Below are 16,977 nucleotides of genomic sequence, written 5' to 3' on the forward strand. Positions count from 1 at the left end.
TTTCCCCACTCTTTCCATGAAAACCGCTCTCCCTAAATTCATCTCCAGTTTGGCAAATCCATTGAACTTCTCAGATAGTATCCTGTTTGGCTTCTCTGCAGCATTTAATACTATTGCCCATTCATACTGCGAAACACTGGCTTTTGGACGCTACAGTCTCCCGGTTTTCTTTCTTTTTGCTCATCTCTTATACTCTGCAGGCTTGTCTTCCATCTTACTCAACCAGTAATTGGTTTTAAGTCATATTCTCTTTTATCTTGGTATTCTCTTATGTAATCTCATCTCAAAACATGACTTAGACTATTAGTACACTGATGACACCCCCATTTGTGTAGTTGCTCAGCTCCAGACCAAGTCAGTGTCTCTACTTAGATATTTGTTTCAAGGAGCTTAAACTTAGCATGTCAAAGACTAAACATTTTATGATTTCTCCCAACAACCTCCCCCAGAAAGAACATCAAACACATTGACCTTTTGCCATGTTTCCTTTCTTTGCACCTGGTACCACCATCTATTCAGTTGTGCAAGTAATGCTTCCCTTCTCTGCCTCCATATCCAGTCAGTCACTGAATTTTGCTACCTAATCTTGTCTTGAACTATTTACTTTTCTCCATCTCCGCTGTCATCACTTGAGTCTAAGTCAGAGTTTTTCAACCTTGGCACTATTAACATTTGGAGTCACTTAATTCTTGTGTGTAGGCTGTGCATTGAAGGATTTTTAGTAGTATCCCTAGTCTCTGTCTGCTCTATGCCAGTAGTAGCCCTTTAGCTGTGACAATCAAAAATGTCTTGGACATTGCCAAGTGACCCATTGTGGGCATAACCATCCCCTCCCACTATGAAAATCATTAGTCTAGGTTGTTATTTACTTATGTTTGAACTACTTCTATATCTTCCTTAATGGCCTCTCTGCATTTGCTTTGTCTACCCAGTGGCCCAGTCTACATAATTTGTTCAGATTTTTTAATACAACAAATATGAGTCACTAATAACTGGAATCAGCCTAAGTGTCCTTCAGTAGGCAAATGGATAAACTCTGATACATTTATACAATGGAATATTATTCAGCAATATAAAAGAACCAACTTGATATATGCAGCACCTTGGATGAATCTCAGGAACATTACGTTGAGTGAAAAAAAGCCGACTTCAAAAGGTTACATCTTGTATGATTCATGTAACATTCATGGAATGAGAAAGTGATAGAGAACAGAGCAGTGTTTGCCAGGGCTTATGGCTGATGGGAAGGTAGATAAAGGAACAGCATGAGGAAGTTTATTAGTATTGATGGAATAGTTGTATATCCTGGTCAAGGTGGTGGTTATACGAGATGGTGCATATGATGAAACTTCATAAAACTATGCATATACACACATAGTAAATGTAAAAACAGGTGAAATTTAAATAAGGTCTATAGTTCAGTTAATAGTATTATACCAATGTCAGTTTCATGGTTTTGGTCATTGTAGTATAATTGTGTAAGATGGTGTTACTGATAGAAGCTGGGTTTGGGGTACTCAAGAACTCTACTGTTTTTGCATCTTTTTTGTGAACCTAAAATTGCTTCAAAAAAGTTAAAACAAAAGACACTTAGGCCACCCTCAGTTGAATGCCTTACAGTGACATTCTGTCCTTTAAAAACCCAAGTTTCTTAACCTGGTTTGTAAGACTGAACACCTTCTGGGCTTCTCTCTGTCTCTCCAGTCCTGATTCTTCCTTTCTGTTTCTTCACATGGATTTTCTTGAATGTATCCTGTTCTCACCAGCTCAGTTGGTATGTATACCTGCTATATATTCACTTTTTCTGGACTCTGCCTTTCCCTTGCCTAATTAAGTTCTTATCCTTCAAATCTTGGTTTATCTGAATTCTTTGGGGAATCCTTTCCTTACCTCCAAGTCAAAATCATGTTCCTGTCAAACAAAACTGTGTTCTTACCCTCAGAGCACATAATTCAGGGTACCATTCATTGTAAGTTGGTTTTATTATTTGATTGTTTTCTTACTAGACTGTAAGTATCCTATTTGTTTATGCTAATCATTGTTTTTTCCAGAGGCACCACTATGCATGTAAAACTTACCTCAGTATTGCCATTATGCCAGTTGACCCTCACTAAATACTTATTAAATGAATAAACATATTACAAAACAAATATAACGTATTTAGAAGTTGGTTCTGTACTTGAGATAGACATGAGAATTTGTAATTTTAAAGTAAGTTTTCTCATATTTTGTAATCCATTGTCATCTATTAGGACCCTGCTATCTAATGGCATTTTTGCTGTAGTTAACTTTTCTAAAACCTCAGATATATAATTTATCTGTGACTGGATATGCTTTAAAATATGAACTAGGAAAATTGTGAATTAATGCTTTTATCCAGTCAAGCACATTTTATTTTATTTTATTTTATTGAGACAAGGTCTTGCTTTGTTGCCCAGGTTGGAGCACAGTGGCATTCTCACTGCTCACTGCAGCCTCAGCCTCCTGGGATCAGGTGATCCTCCTACCTCACTCCTGAGTCCCTGGGACCATAGGCACATGTCACCCTGCCTGGCTAATTTTTTAATTTTTTTGTGGAGATGGGGTCTTCCAATGTTGCCCAGGCTAGTCTCAAAGCTCTTGGTCTCAAAGGGCTCCTCCCGCATCCACCTCCCAAAGTGTAGGGTTATAGTTGTCAGCTGCTGTGCCCAGCTTTTTTTTTTTTTTAATTAACAAGGATATCCAGTATACAGTGCTTTATGAGAAGAGGAAGGGCTTTAAAAATGCATTAAATATTTTATTTTATTTATTTTTAGAGATGAGGTCTTGCTCTGTCACCCAGGCTGGAATGCAATGGTATAGTTTTAGCTCACTGCAGCCTTAACTTCTGAGTTCAAGCCATCCTCCCACCTCAGCCTCCCAAAGTGCTGGGATTATAGGCGTGAGCCACGGTACCCAGCCTCATTTTTATTTTAAGTTTAGTAATGACTAAAATTTATATTTACTTATTTGTTTTTATTTTTTAGAAATGAGATCTTGCTATGTTGCCCAGGCTTGTCTCCAACTCCGAGCCTCAAGTGATCCTCCTGCCGTGGCCTCCCAGAATGCTGGGATTGTAGGCATGAGCTACCACATCTGGCTCAGACATAACTAACTCTAACGTGCATTCATGTGGCAGAAATCAAATTAGTAATTTACTATTTGAAATGTAGTGGATAATTAATTATACTGTTATTATAACATGAAATTATTTCCTACTTATAAAATATCTACATGGGAATGTTATAGATTGATATTAAATATTCTCATAGATGCTTTCTTAGAAATTTTGATGAACTCATCTGGAAATAAGTTATATTCTAAATAGTAAAGGTGGACATCTCTCTTTATTTCTTTTTTTTTAGCAGTTTGCTATTAAAACCTTAAAAATATACTTTTGGTTACTGTGTAATATTTATTATACTTTTGTATTTTTACAGTATACCATAATTGAAGGAAAATGATGGAAGAGAGTGGAATAGAGACAACACCACCTGGGACTCCTCCACCAAATCCTGCAGGACTGGCTGCTACTGCTATGTCTTCCACCCCTGTTCCATTAGGTACATGTAGTTGTCTAACATGTGTTTTGAGAAGAGTGAAGATACTATCATCTTTTCTCAGAGACAATTAAGAAAAGAATGTATATATTAAAACTTACCTATTTTTTTCAGGATGAATGGAAACAGCCTTTTTAATTTAAAGAATAGAAAGAAAGTCTTTTGTATTTAAAGTAAGAAAGCATTAGCGTTTTGCTTTAGGTAGACTTTTGTTCTTTATGTTCATAATTATGGTAAACCATCGCTTATATTACGACAGAAATATCCTAAAAAAAGCATGTGTTAGTTTTGTCTACTGTTCTTTTTTTTTTTTTTTTTTTCCTAGGGACGGACTTTCACTCGTCACCCAGGCTGGAGTGCAGTGGTGTGATCTTGTCTCACTGCAACCTCTGCCTCCTGGGTTCAAGTGATTTTTCTTGCTTCAGCCTCCCAAGTAGCTGCGATTACAGGAACTCACCACCATGCCTGGCTAATTTTTGTATTTTTAATAAAAGCAGAGTTTCACCATTTTGGCCAGGCTGGTCTTGAGCTCCTGACCTCAGGTGATCCCCTTGCCTTGGCCTCCTAAAGTGCTGGGATTGCGGGCGTGAGCCACTGTGCTCGGCCTACTGTTCTATGACTTTCTGGTGATTAACCTTTCTGAGCCTTCAGGGCATAGGTTTTTATGCTCAGACTAGAGATGGAAAATAGCTTTATTTTACTAAAAACACACCAAAACAAACCAAAAAGCAAAAATGAACAATGCTATAAGTTCATATAGCTGCTTCTTTTACTTATGGGAGTTGAAAGCCATTTATACTCAATTATATTTGTTGTATATTTTAAATTATACGTTTCAAAATAATTCTTGGGATATGCTCTGGTAAATTTAAAAATTTTGCCAAAAGAAAGTAGTGAGACAGTTTGAAAACTAAATAAAAAGCATTTCTAATTCTGTGCTTTTATCCTCTTCACTTTTCTCTAGCAGCAACCAGTTCTTTTTCTTCTCCAAACGTATCCTCCATGGAGTCCTTGCCGCCACTTGCATACTCTACTCCTCAGCCTCCCCTTCCTCCTGTGCGTCCGTCAGCACCATTACCTTTTGTGCCTCCTCCTGCAGTTCCTTCTGTCCCACCACTTGTTACCTCTATGCCACCTCCTGTTCCTCTATCAACTGCTACTGCTGCCTTCAGTAATCCTCCTGTGTCTCACTTCCCACCTTCAACTTCTGCCCCAAACACTCTTTTACCTGCACCTCCTTCGGGTCCTCCTATATCAGGATTTTCTGTTGGTTCAACTTATGACATTACACGGGGACATGCAGGGAGAGCTCCCCAGACACCCCTGATGCCATCATTTTCTGCACCTTCAGGAACAGGTAATTCTCTCTTATGAATACTCTGGAATACATGGCTATTAATATTTTATTCTTTCTTAAAGTAATAGCTTTGTTGAGATATAATTCATGTACTCTACAATTCACCCAATTTAAAGCATACAATTCCATAGTTAGTTTATTTATAGAATTGTGCATCCATTGTCACAATTTCATAACCTTTGCATCACTTTAAAAAAGAAACTCTATACCTTTTAGCAGTCAGTCCCTACTTCCCTCCAAATCCTCATAACTCTAGGAAACTACTAATCTACTTTCTATGTATGTGGATTTGCTTATCCTGGTCATTTCATATAGATGGAATCATATAATATGTGGTCTTTCATGACTGGCACCTTTCACTTAGGATAATATTTTCAAGGTTCATCCATGTTGTAGCCTTTGTCAGTACTTCATTCATTTTCATGGCTGAATGATATTGTAAAGTATGAATATGTGTACCACATTTCATTTATTCAGTTAATCAGTTGATGCTGGGTTGTTTCCACTTTTTGGCTATTTAGACAATGCTGCTATAAATATTTGTTTACAGGTTTTTGTATAGACATGTTTTCATTTTTCTTGGGTATATATCTAGGCATAGACTGGCTGACTTACATGGTAATTCTACACCAAACTATTTTCCAAAGCAGGTGTACCATTTTACCTTCTTTTCAGCAGTGGGTAGGCATCCCACTTTCTCTGCATTAATGTTCTTCTCTTTATTACTTTCTTTGGTTTCCAGGGTTACCTGTCTCATGTTTTTGCCATTTAAATTATTAAAATGAAGCTGGTATAATTTGGTATATGATTTTTATGTGATAATCAACTTAGTAGATGATTAGTATACGGGGTGTCAGAAAATTCCAGAATTTTGTCCTAATATTTGTGCATTTATAGAGAAATTTCAAGGTGAAGTCTGAGTTTTTCTCAGTTTTACTGAAAAGTTATCTGTACTGACTGGTCCAGGGAGTAGTATTTTTTAGCCGGGTAAAAATTCAAAAACAAATAAAACCTCATGTATGCCACAAGTTTGTGATATTGGGTCATTGTCTTTCCTAGATCAGTTACATCTACTTCTTTTGCTTCTCTGGAATAATTGTTGCAAACCAGTTATTAAAACTTCATTTTTGTCATCCTCCGCCTGTTGTTTCTCATTTTAGGGAAAAGAAGCAACTTCTCTATGGTTTTTATTACCTGTCTTTCCCTGTCTATCTTTACAAATGAAACTTATTGCAGAGTCCAAGTATTATATCCATGTCTATGTATATGTGAATTTTCTTTTTGAGTTAACATGAAGTATACAAAGTATGTGTACTAATTGTTTGCATGCTTTTATGTGATGGGCTTCAAGTGCTTAATTAATTTTATGGATTAAAGAGACCTGAACTATAGCTGTTCGTGGAAGTGCTGAATAAAACAAACCTGAAGAACTTTTGGATATATGCTTTTTGTCCATTTTCAGGAAACTTGGTGTAAGCCAATGTAAAGGGAAGTAAATTTCTCTTTTGAAATTCTGTTTAATTTGCATTTTATAAAGGTTTGTGTTAATCTTTGAGTTTATAACTCAATCTTGAAATGCCTGAGTATTAATATTAAAGTTGTTTGAGCTACTCATTTCATATCTGGTGTCATCTTTTTATAGGAAAAAGTTTATGAAATAAATTATACATATTAAAATTTTGCTATTGACTAGGTCTTTTGCCAACTCCTATTACTCAGCAAGCCAGTTTGACATCTCTGGCCCAGGGAACTGGAACCACATCCGCCATTACTTTCCCAGAGGAACAAGAAGACCCTAGAATTAATAGAGGTCAGGATGAAGCATCTGCTGGTGGAATCTGGGGTTTTATTAAGGTAAGAGGTATTTTAAAATCATGTTTAATTTTCTAATTATAAAACTAATGTATATTCATTAGAGAAAATTTTGAAAATACAGAATGGCACAAGGTAAAATAAAAATCTTTTTTATTAGCAGTTTTCTGTAACTGCTCTTAGTCTCTTGCCTATGCCTATCTGTGTGAATGTACCTTTGAATGAAAATCAAATTGAGGTAGTGACAGGTCATATGGATACTATTTCGTGTTTTCTGGTCTTTACTGCACATGTATTATGAACATCTTCCTGGCCATAAAATATGTTTTCAGAAATGTATTTTGGATTTTCTGATGGCTGCTTTACCATACACGCTGTTGCATTTATTTCCCATGTTTTATTTTGCTAATCTGCCTATTGGCATTTTCTAATTGTAATTATTTTTTTAAATTAGCTAATTTATTTTAATTGACAAGAATTGTGTGTATTATGTACAACATGATGTATACATGAAGCATGTATACATTCTGGAATGGCTAAATTGAGCTGATTAACATATATAATACCTTACATATTTACCATTTTTTGTGGTAAGAACACTTAAAATCTTGAAATACAAAATCTTATATTTCAAGAATATAATACATTGTTCTTAACTATAGTCACCATGTTGTACAAGAGATCTTTTCTAATTGTAATTCTTACCAATAAACCATCATAATGATTAGATCTGGCTTGGTGACTCATGCCTGTAAGCTTACTACTTTGGGAAGCCCAGGCAGGGGAATTGGTTGAGCCCAGGAGTTCTGTATGAGACCAGCCTGAGCAACATAATGAGACCCAGTCTCTACCAAAAGCTTAAACAAATAAGCCGGGCATTGCAGCGTATGTCTGGGGTCCCATTTACTCAGAGGCTGAGGTGGTAGGATTGTTAGAGCCCAGGAGGTCCAGGCTACATGAGCTGTGATCATGATACTGCATTCCAGTCTGAGTGACAGAGTGAGACCCTATCTCAAAATAAATAAATAAATAAACCAAAAACTATGATGAACACTCATATGTAAATCTTTATGGACATATGGACATCTTTCTTTCCTCCGAATTAATTCCTGGTGAACATCTGAGTGACCATTTGAAAATATTGATACATATTCTATTCTAGGAAGTTCATACCAAAATACACTGGTATAGCATTTTTCACTTGCCATCAGTGGTTATTCATTTGGACTAGGATATTTTCTGATTTGAGAGGCAAAAAGTAATACCACATTTTAATTTGTTTTTCTTTGCTACTGAATTTGAACATTTTTTTCATGTGATTTTTAGCCATTTGTATTTTTCTTTTGTGAATAACCAGTTATATTCTTTGCCTAGTTTTAAATTAGGATAATTTTCTTTACTTAATGAATTTGTAAGAGCTCCTAATACAGTAAGAATACTTTTCTACCTGCTCTCATGTTGCGGTTTTCTCAATTTTTAGTTTACATTTTAATTTTATTACGCTTTTTGACAGAAAAGTTCTTCAATTTCAGGAGTCATTTCGATCAATCTCTTTTTCTTTACATTTTTTTTTAATGCTAAAAAGACCTTTTTCCACTACGATACTAGGATAAATGTGTTTCTATGATTTTTCTAGTTCCTTTGATGTTTAATTTTTTAGACACTTAGCAGTTTAATGTAGTTGAGATTTCTTTACTATATAATATATAAGGTAGAGCTCAAACTTAATTTTCTTCCAGCTGCTCAATAGAGTCTTTCAATATCATATCCCCATTGATTTGGTATGACCCCTTTATCTTCTTAAGGAAATTGTGTGTTAAAATCAGTTTCTAGCCTCTATTCTAGTCCACTGCTGTTTGCCTGTTCTTGTAGTAGAGCACACTGTTTTAATTACTTTAACTTTGTGTTTTGGAACATTCAGTGATAAGTAAGATAGAAAGGACAGTTCAAGTCTGCATTTATAAAGGTGTATCAGTATTTAGTTGTATAAGTTGTGTAAGCCGGTTGATTTCTTTTTTCTTCTAAATTTTTCTTTACTCATCTTTCCCAATTTTTTGTCCAATGAATTTTGAAATTATTCTGCCAAGTTCCAATATTCTGCTAAGGGTTTGTTTGCAGTTTTATTTAAATTATAATTTATTATTATATTAAACATTTAATCAGTAGATGATTAATTGATTTATAATATTTGAGCTTCATGTTTCAGGAATGAGGCATTTTTCTAAGCTTGTTTTTTTTTTAATACCCCTCTGTACTTTAAAAAAGTTTTCTTTGCATACAGATTACAACATTTTGTCCCTTGTTAAGAGCATGTGTCAGTGTGTTTGTTATGAGTCATAATACCCAGTTCAACTCTACAATCATGTAAATAGTAGTAACACATGATATTTCAGCATATGGTTGGTTTGCAGTCTTAAATTTCAATTTTATGAACTCATCTTTTCCTGAGTCACCTTAGTTTATTAAATGGAAGATTGGAAGAGGGGGAATCATGGCAGGTTTGTCAGATGCCATCTCAGGAGGTATTACTCCCTGGGATGTCATTTACCCTCTGAGAAGTATTGTACAAGAAGGAATACTCAAGACTTGGTTCCTTCTGTCTAGTAGTATGGCTCTAAGAATCCAGAGGAATAGATCTGACTATAAATGGAGAATTTGGGAATGTACAAAATGAGAAACAGGAAGTAAGAAAAAGAAGAAACTACTAGAACATAGCAAAATGTTATATGTTAAGGTAATAAGTAACTGTTCTGCTCCCAGATGAGAGGTGTTTTTACTTTTTATTTCTTTTTATTAGGGAACAAGTATGGACTTAATGCAGACACCTGATTGGGACCTTTATTTGAGACCCTATGGGACAAGTTTTGCCTCATCTTTTATATAAGTAAATAAAAATAAAATTATATGAAATAAATATATGTATATATATATATACACACACATATATATAATGTATATAGAATAGCATCATTTACATACCCATGCCACTCAAAGTGTGGTCTGTAGATTGCTGCTGGTCTGCACACTGCTGTGAGTCAGGAAGAAAAATTGAGAGTATCATTTAGAAACTTAATAGCAATTTGATATTGTCTTGATCTTATATATCTTACAGAAGTATTGGTTTGGGATGTGTTGGAAACTTTTAAAAAAATTTCCTTCACAATCATGAAGATATGGTGTTCCTCACTTAGAGTGAATACTTATATATTAATTTGTTTTATGCAGGGTGTGGCTGGGAATCCTATGGTGAAGTCTGTGCTTGATAAGACAAAACATTCAGTAGAAAGCATGATTACAACGCTGGACCCTGGCATGGCTCCCTATATCAGTATGTACATAAGTTAGACCAGTCTCTGCCATATTTTTTTAAAGTATGTATCCATTTCAGCCACTAATTGTAATTCTCTGTTCGTTTCCACTGATTGTGTAATCAGTGGAAATTCGTATTATATTCTTGAATTAATTTGATTGTCAGTCTTAGTTTTTGGTGTTACTAATTCATCTTTTTAAAAAGTCATTAAATTTTGAAAATTCTACAGAATGAAGTTAGAAGGAATTAAAACCATAAATTACTAGTATGCTTGTTGATTTTAATTTTAAATATAGGTTAGCATTGCTTTATATTAATTTTACTTTATCACTGCTGATATTTGAAGTGGTGCTTGTTTCATACTTGGTTTTTTTTTATATTTCTCTAGTTACCTATTTTAATTAAATATGTTTATGATTAACTGAGGAATATTTTTGAAGGGAGCAAATCTAGTTAATAATATCTGATGATTGGGTGCATTGGAAAGCTATTTTTAACCACCTCTGAACACTCATCATCCAAAATCATCTGGACAGTTGAAAGATAGTCTGCTATTTAATTTTTATGTATGTATCCAATATGTGAAAAAATATCACTTACGAAGCTCCATGACTAATTATTAGTAATTCTGTAAAAAATAATTTTTAAGCCAAAATTGTGCAGCAGGTACCTGAACAGAAATTTCAGTGGTAATGAACAGCCAATAGCTTTCACAATCTTGACTGTGTTGGTTGTTTACTGTCTAGTAAATGTCAAAGGAGAAGGCCTAGCAATGGTTAAGTGTCTTTATTGAATGCTTTTGCCAGGCCTTTTCTCATAAGAGCACTGCAAGGTAGATATTTTCCTCAAGGATGAGGAACCTAGTTTCGGAGGGATGTAAGTGATCACTCTAGATCATACAGCTTGATGGAACTGTATTGAACTCATGTTCAGTTTTTTTACACTTAGCCACTTTTCTTTCCTTGTAGAAGAAAATTGAATCAAGTGTTAAATCAACCAAGTTGTTGTTTGTGTTTGTAACTGTCCAAAGGATTCAAAATCGGACTCTGCCTTATATGTTTTTTTCTATGCTAGTCCATATTTTGAATGAAGGAAAAAAGGAATTAATATTTTTGGAGCTTTTGCTGCTTTAATGCCTGTACTATGTTAGACTGTGAAAGCAATTACCTTATTTAATCCTTAGAGCAAACCTTATGCAATGGCAGGTTCCCCTCCCTCCCCTCCTCTCCCCTCCCCTCCCCTCCCCTCCCCTCCTCTTCCCTCCACTCCTCTTCCCTCCCCTCCTCTCCCCTCCCTTCCCCTCCGCTCCCCTCCCTCCCCTCCTCTCCCCTCCCCTCCCCTTTCTTTTGACAGGGTCTCACTCCATTGCTCCAACTGCAGTGCAGTGGCATGATCTCAGCTCACTGCAACCTCTGCCTCCTGGGTTCAGGCGATTCTCATGCTTCAGCCTTCTGACTAGCTGGGACTACAGACATTTGCCAGCACACCCAGCTAATTTTTGTATTTTTTTAGAGATGGAGTTTCTCCATGTTGACCAGGCTGGCTGGATGGCAGATGTTTTGTATTTTGTAGAGATGGGGTTTCTCCATGTTGACCAGGCTGGATGGCAGGTATTTTTCTACATAAAACAAGCTCAGTGACTTCCCCAAGGTAAAGAAGCTAGTAAATGATAAAGGCAGAGCTCATACTCAAGGGAGTTTCTCAGGCCACTAGTCTTCATGACATCAAGAAAAAGATATAACACCAAAGGTGAAAATAGAAAGATATAGAAATGGAATTTCTGTTATTAGCAAATGTTATAACTTAATCAGCTTTAAAAAGTAATAAAATTGAATTCAAAAAAGCTGACACCTTTACTGACAGCAAACCATCACCATTTTGATCTAAACAAAACTCAGAGTAAATCTTAAGGTATTTTTACACAAATATTCTAGAAATCACTTGATGTAACAATTTCAAATATGTCAAGAAAGCTCAAAAAGTATTAGAAATGGATTTTAATACAGTTTGACTGTCTCGAGTCTTTTAATTAGGTCTCCTTTTATTATCATTAAAGGCAGGACTACTCATCACAGCTGAAAAGCCATTTTGAGCTGAAGCTTAACGGAGCAGTACTTAGCTAAGATCAAGAGTTGTGTCCCATGTGGAGGAAAAAAGTGAAAAAATGTACATATTCTTCTTCTCTTCTGTGTGATCCATTGCTTTTATGTTCTAGTAACTTCTGAAATTTCCAGTAAAGATGTGATCTTTGAAACATATCAGTCAGGAAAAAGGGATCCATGATTTTAAAAACCCAAGTATTTGAAAATATATTTCACTGTTCTATATGATATTTGTTAGGGAAAAACAGCCTTGTTTCCAAGGCAAAATGTTTTACATTGCAAACAGTTTTCATGAAAAATCTATTTTGCCAGTGATAACTATTAATGCAAAATATCAAAATGTGCTGTGTTTAGAACCAGGGCTTTGAATTCGTTATATGACAGAAACGTTAGGTTAAGATTTTTAAGACTAGGGAAACATTTGGTCAAATTGTTCTGTCTAGAAATAGTAGTGCATAGGTTTTTTAAGTAATTGAAAAATTAATATTTGAAAATATTTTTATTTCATATTCTTAATCTTTTAGACTTCAAGTTTTATATGTTACTTCAGTTTCATTTATGCTTGCATATTTATATTTGGGCAGTAGTATATGTATAATTGATAAATATCTACCTGTGGTATATGCTCAAAACATCATGGGGATGGTTAATGAAAAGCTTGATGACCCCAAATTTAAACTATTTTCTAGGTAAAAAGTGTATTTCATGGAAGTCCTTGTTTAGTGCATAACTTCAATGCAACTCTTTGACAAATTACTATCAGTAAGTCTTTAATTTTCCGTAAGTCTACATATCTATGTAGCACTAATGTCAGGACTCAAAACTGACATTACATATCGCAGCCAGATATGTAATTTCTTGTGAATCTTCACAAGCCAGATATGTAATTTCCACATTTGGAATACTCTGAGTCCTGACACTAGTGATAAGTAGTTACACATGAATCCTGACATTTAGTGCTGAGTAAGTTACACATTTGGTATACTCTGAGTCCTGACATTAGTGCTGAATAGATACGTTATGTTGGGCAAAACTTTGTTGGCCTCAGTTTTCTCAACCATATGAAAAAGGTAATGATCTTGCATGATTTTATGAGACTGATAATAATTATGTAAATTAGATGTTAGCACCTGATATGGTAGTAATTACGAAAATTTCATTTGGAATTTAAATTTTCCCTTGGTCTTTATAGAATCTGGAGGAGAATTGGATATTGTAGTTACCTCAAATAAAGAAGTAAAAGTTGCTGCTGTCCGAGATGCCTTCCAGGAGGTCTTTGGCTTAGCTGTGGTTGTAGGGGAAGCTGGACAGTCCAATATTGCCCCACAACCAGTGGGCTATGCAGCTGGATTAAAAGTGAGTAATACAACACCATTTTCAGGACATGGAAACTACCATTTAATTTTTTTATAATTCTGATAATCTGCTGTCTCCATGGAGCTAATAGGCTTTTACATATTGAAATAACAATGAACTTTGCTTTTAGTAGACAACTCTGTAGTATTATGACGGTATAGTGGAATTTTAGTTTAAAAAAAAATCTAAGGTAAGTTTTGATTATTGTGGGAGGGAAAGAAACATTGAGAGAGCACAAAAAGAGAGTAGTTAGTCCTAAAAGTCCTAAATGAGATCTTCTTAATCCAGTGTTAACATTCAAGTCAAGTACTGAGATGATACTAACCCTTGAATCCCATAAGCTTTTTATTATCACTATTGATAATGCTTAAAAATGTGTAAGTTCCAAGAATTCCATTCTCTCTTTCACACTTTATTTTTCTCTCTTTGTATTGTTACCAGCATATAGTCCTGACCTCAGGTAATCCACCTGCCTCAGCCTCCCAAGTGCTGGGATTATAGACATGAGCCACCAAGCCTGGCCAAAAAGGCAACTTTTACTTGAATATTTCAAAATTAATATGTCTAGATCTAAACTTATTTCTAAATCTAAATAGAATATGAAGCTCTTTTCTTTTACACACAGGCAAGAACAAATGAACAGTTCATTGGCAAACATCTCTCCCACCTTGAAAAAAAACAAAAGAAACCTCAACAAATTCTTTGACCTCCCTTCTTCTATAACTTAGGACCTGTTTTGCTTCCTTTTAAAGCCAAACTCCAAAGAGTTGCCAGCACTTCTCTCGAATCCTTTTCACATTCTCTTAAATCTACCTCAGTTAGGCTTTCACCTCCGGCACTCCACTGATAGTGCTCTTGGGCTCATGCTAATGTCCTTCATCTTATTTGACCTAACAGAGGCTTTTGAGACAGTTGATCATGTACTCCTCTTTAATGCTTTTTTTACTTGCCTTCCAGGATAGCACAAGTTTTTCCTTCCTTCATTGATTGCTTGCTCTTTCGGTGCTTCCTTTGTTGAGTCCTCCAGTCTTCTCTCCAGTCTTCTAATGGTCTCCTTCTCCTTATCAGTTCACCCTAAGACTATCCCATGGCTTTGAATACCATCTCTGTGCTGACAGTTCCAAATTTATATCTCCACCTGAGACCTTCTTGTGGACTCTTGATTTATATAAAAGTTGCCTTTTTGTCCGGGCTCAGTGGCTCATGTCTGTAATCCCAGCACTTTGGGAGGCTGAGGCAGGTGGATTACCTGAGGTCAGGAGTACAAGACCAGCCTGGCCAATATAGTGAAACCCCATCTCTACAAAAATACAAAAAAAAAGTTAACTGGGCATAATGGCAAGTGCCCATAATCCCAGCTCCTTGGGAGTCTGAGGCAGGAGAATCACTTGAACTTAGGAGGCAGAGGTTGTAGTGGGCCAGGATTGCAGCACTGCACTCCAGCCTGGGCAATGAAGCAAGACTCCATCTCAAAAAAAAAAGAAAAAGTTGCCTTTTTGACAACTTTACTTGAATATCTCAAAATTAATATGTCTGGATCTAAACTTTTTTCCTCCACACCTGTTCCCTCTAGCCTTCTCCAACTTAATTAATAGCAGTTCTGTCCTTCCATTTTCTCAGGCAAGAAACTTTGGAGTCAGCCTTGACTTCTCTCATTACCCACTTGTAATCCATCAAGAAATCTTATTTGCAAGACAGACAGTTCTTATTTTTCATCATAATTATATTCTATAAGGTTGCTACAGATACTGAATTTGTGAATACTGAGCCATTGCTCCCAGGGGAGATATGATTAGAGCCCCTATGGGCCTCTGGTCACATTTTTGCCATCCTGTCAATATATAACTTTGTTTTATGTCTCTTTCTGTTTAAATATATTTTTATACACATACATACATGCAGATATTTTTGACTCATTACTATTGAATTCTCACAGTTAACAGTACTGTAACTATAACTCATGCTTGAATGCACCTTATTTAACACACTCATATTTTCTCAGTCAGGTACATCATGGTCATCTTGTGCTTAGGAACACTAGACAGCAGTCTAGCACTACACTTAGGGGCCATTTGAAAACAGCAGATAACATTAACAAACACAAAAATGCGAAAAGATGCTAAATAGACCCCCAAAAATGATACCTGTTTACATTATGTCAGCTGAAAGAAGAAGGCTTGTTCAACCTCAGCTGGGAGTATGTGCATCAGGCAACTCAAGTTTCTCATAGCTCTGTGCATGTCCAATTTTGAGGTTATAAATAAATTTCAGTGTGTAGTCAAATTTGTAATTATGTGGAATCCACAAAAATAATATGATCAACTGTATTTATGTTTAAGGAGAAATGCATCTTCATATATGACATTCTGTTATTTTGTTTAAAAGAGCTTATAATACCTTACATTTATTGAGAACATCCCCTGAGCCAGGCACATAGACCCTTTATCTGCATTCATTTAGTGCAGGTAAAGCATTAGAATGAGGTAATTGACATAGCATATTTCGGGGAAAAAGTGTGTTACATTAATTATAATTAGTCATTAAACATAAACCCACACTGACACTGGATTATTTTTTATTCTACTAGGTAGTACTGCATGAGTTTGACGTGCTCTTTGAGTTGTGTTTAGTACTTTATTTAAATAGAATATGAAGCTCTTTTCTTTTACGCATATGCACACTCACATACCACAAAACCACTTTTCTTTATTAGGGGCTACTAGGGAGTAGTTACACTCTATCTAAATGTAGTGCATCATATATATTATGAATTAAATTATATGTTTTCTGCCTTTTCACTTTTCACAGTGGTCTGTCCCTACACACACAGCAGAGCTGCCAAAAGCACATACACTTTGAAATGCTTCTTTTCTATAGTAGAGTTCTCTTGAATTTGAGCCCTAGTGTACATTGCCGACAAGACTTTCTTTGGGGGTAGGTGTTTGGATTTAATAAAATTTAGCAAAGCTAACTTATGGCTGTAGGGTTTGAATTTAATCTAGCAATGAAAAGTACAGTAAATGGGTAAAATAAGTATGTAGACATAATAATTGCACATTAAACCAATTATATATATGTAACATAAACCATAAGCATTTGTGTGGGTGATTTTTACTTGAAAGACTAGAACAAGTTACAAACTTAGATTGAGAATGTATTTCAAGATTTCCCAAGAGGTTTTGTAAGTTGGTAAGAGTTTATAGGTCTGAGAAGGAAGACTTTTCAAGATTCAGTTGCCAAGGGTAAACTGAAGAAAATCCTAAAATAGGTTATTAGGTTATTAGACAAAATGGTGAATGCATTTCACGGAAATTAGAGACTAAAACAAGGGCTTTCTATAAATTGTGAAGCATTATATAAATGTGCTATGGAAGTTGGTAACCTTATTTGATGTAAATTATTGTAGTTTCATTTATCTTGCTGTATTAGGACTTGACAGATTATTTTTGCTATTGGTCTTGT

At 35.4% G+C, this 16,977-nt stretch overlaps 1 protein-coding gene across 3 annotated transcripts in view; it reads left to right on the forward strand.

Moving 5' to 3' along the window:
- The window catches only part of PRRC1 (proline rich coiled-coil 1), a 32,981-nt gene that overhangs the window by 2,150 nt on the left and 13,854 nt on the right, over window positions 1-16,977 (forward strand). For 2 of the 3 annotated variants that reach the window (XM_012448028.3, XM_012448035.3), the window contains exons 2-6: window positions 3,459-3,581; window positions 4,543-4,935; window positions 6,629-6,789; window positions 9,973-10,075; window positions 13,352-13,515. In XM_012448028.3, coding sequence (XP_012303451.1) covers window positions 3,479-3,581; window positions 4,543-4,935; window positions 6,629-6,789; window positions 9,973-10,075; window positions 13,352-13,515 — 924 coding nt within the window. In that variant the 5' untranslated portion in view covers window positions 3,459-3,478. The remainder of the gene's footprint in view (window positions 1-3,458; window positions 3,582-4,542; window positions 4,936-6,628; window positions 6,790-9,972; window positions 10,076-13,351; window positions 13,516-16,977) is intronic. The other variant, XM_012448044.3, reaches the window with a different exon arrangement.

Source organism: Aotus nancymaae, unplaced genomic scaffold, assembly GCF_030222135.1.
Source record: "Aotus nancymaae isolate 86718 unplaced genomic scaffold, 86718_ANA_hifiasm-v0.15.2.pri h1tg000064l_1, whole genome shotgun sequence".
Taxonomy (NCBI): Eukaryota; Metazoa; Chordata; class Mammalia; order Primates; family Aotidae; genus Aotus; species Aotus nancymaae.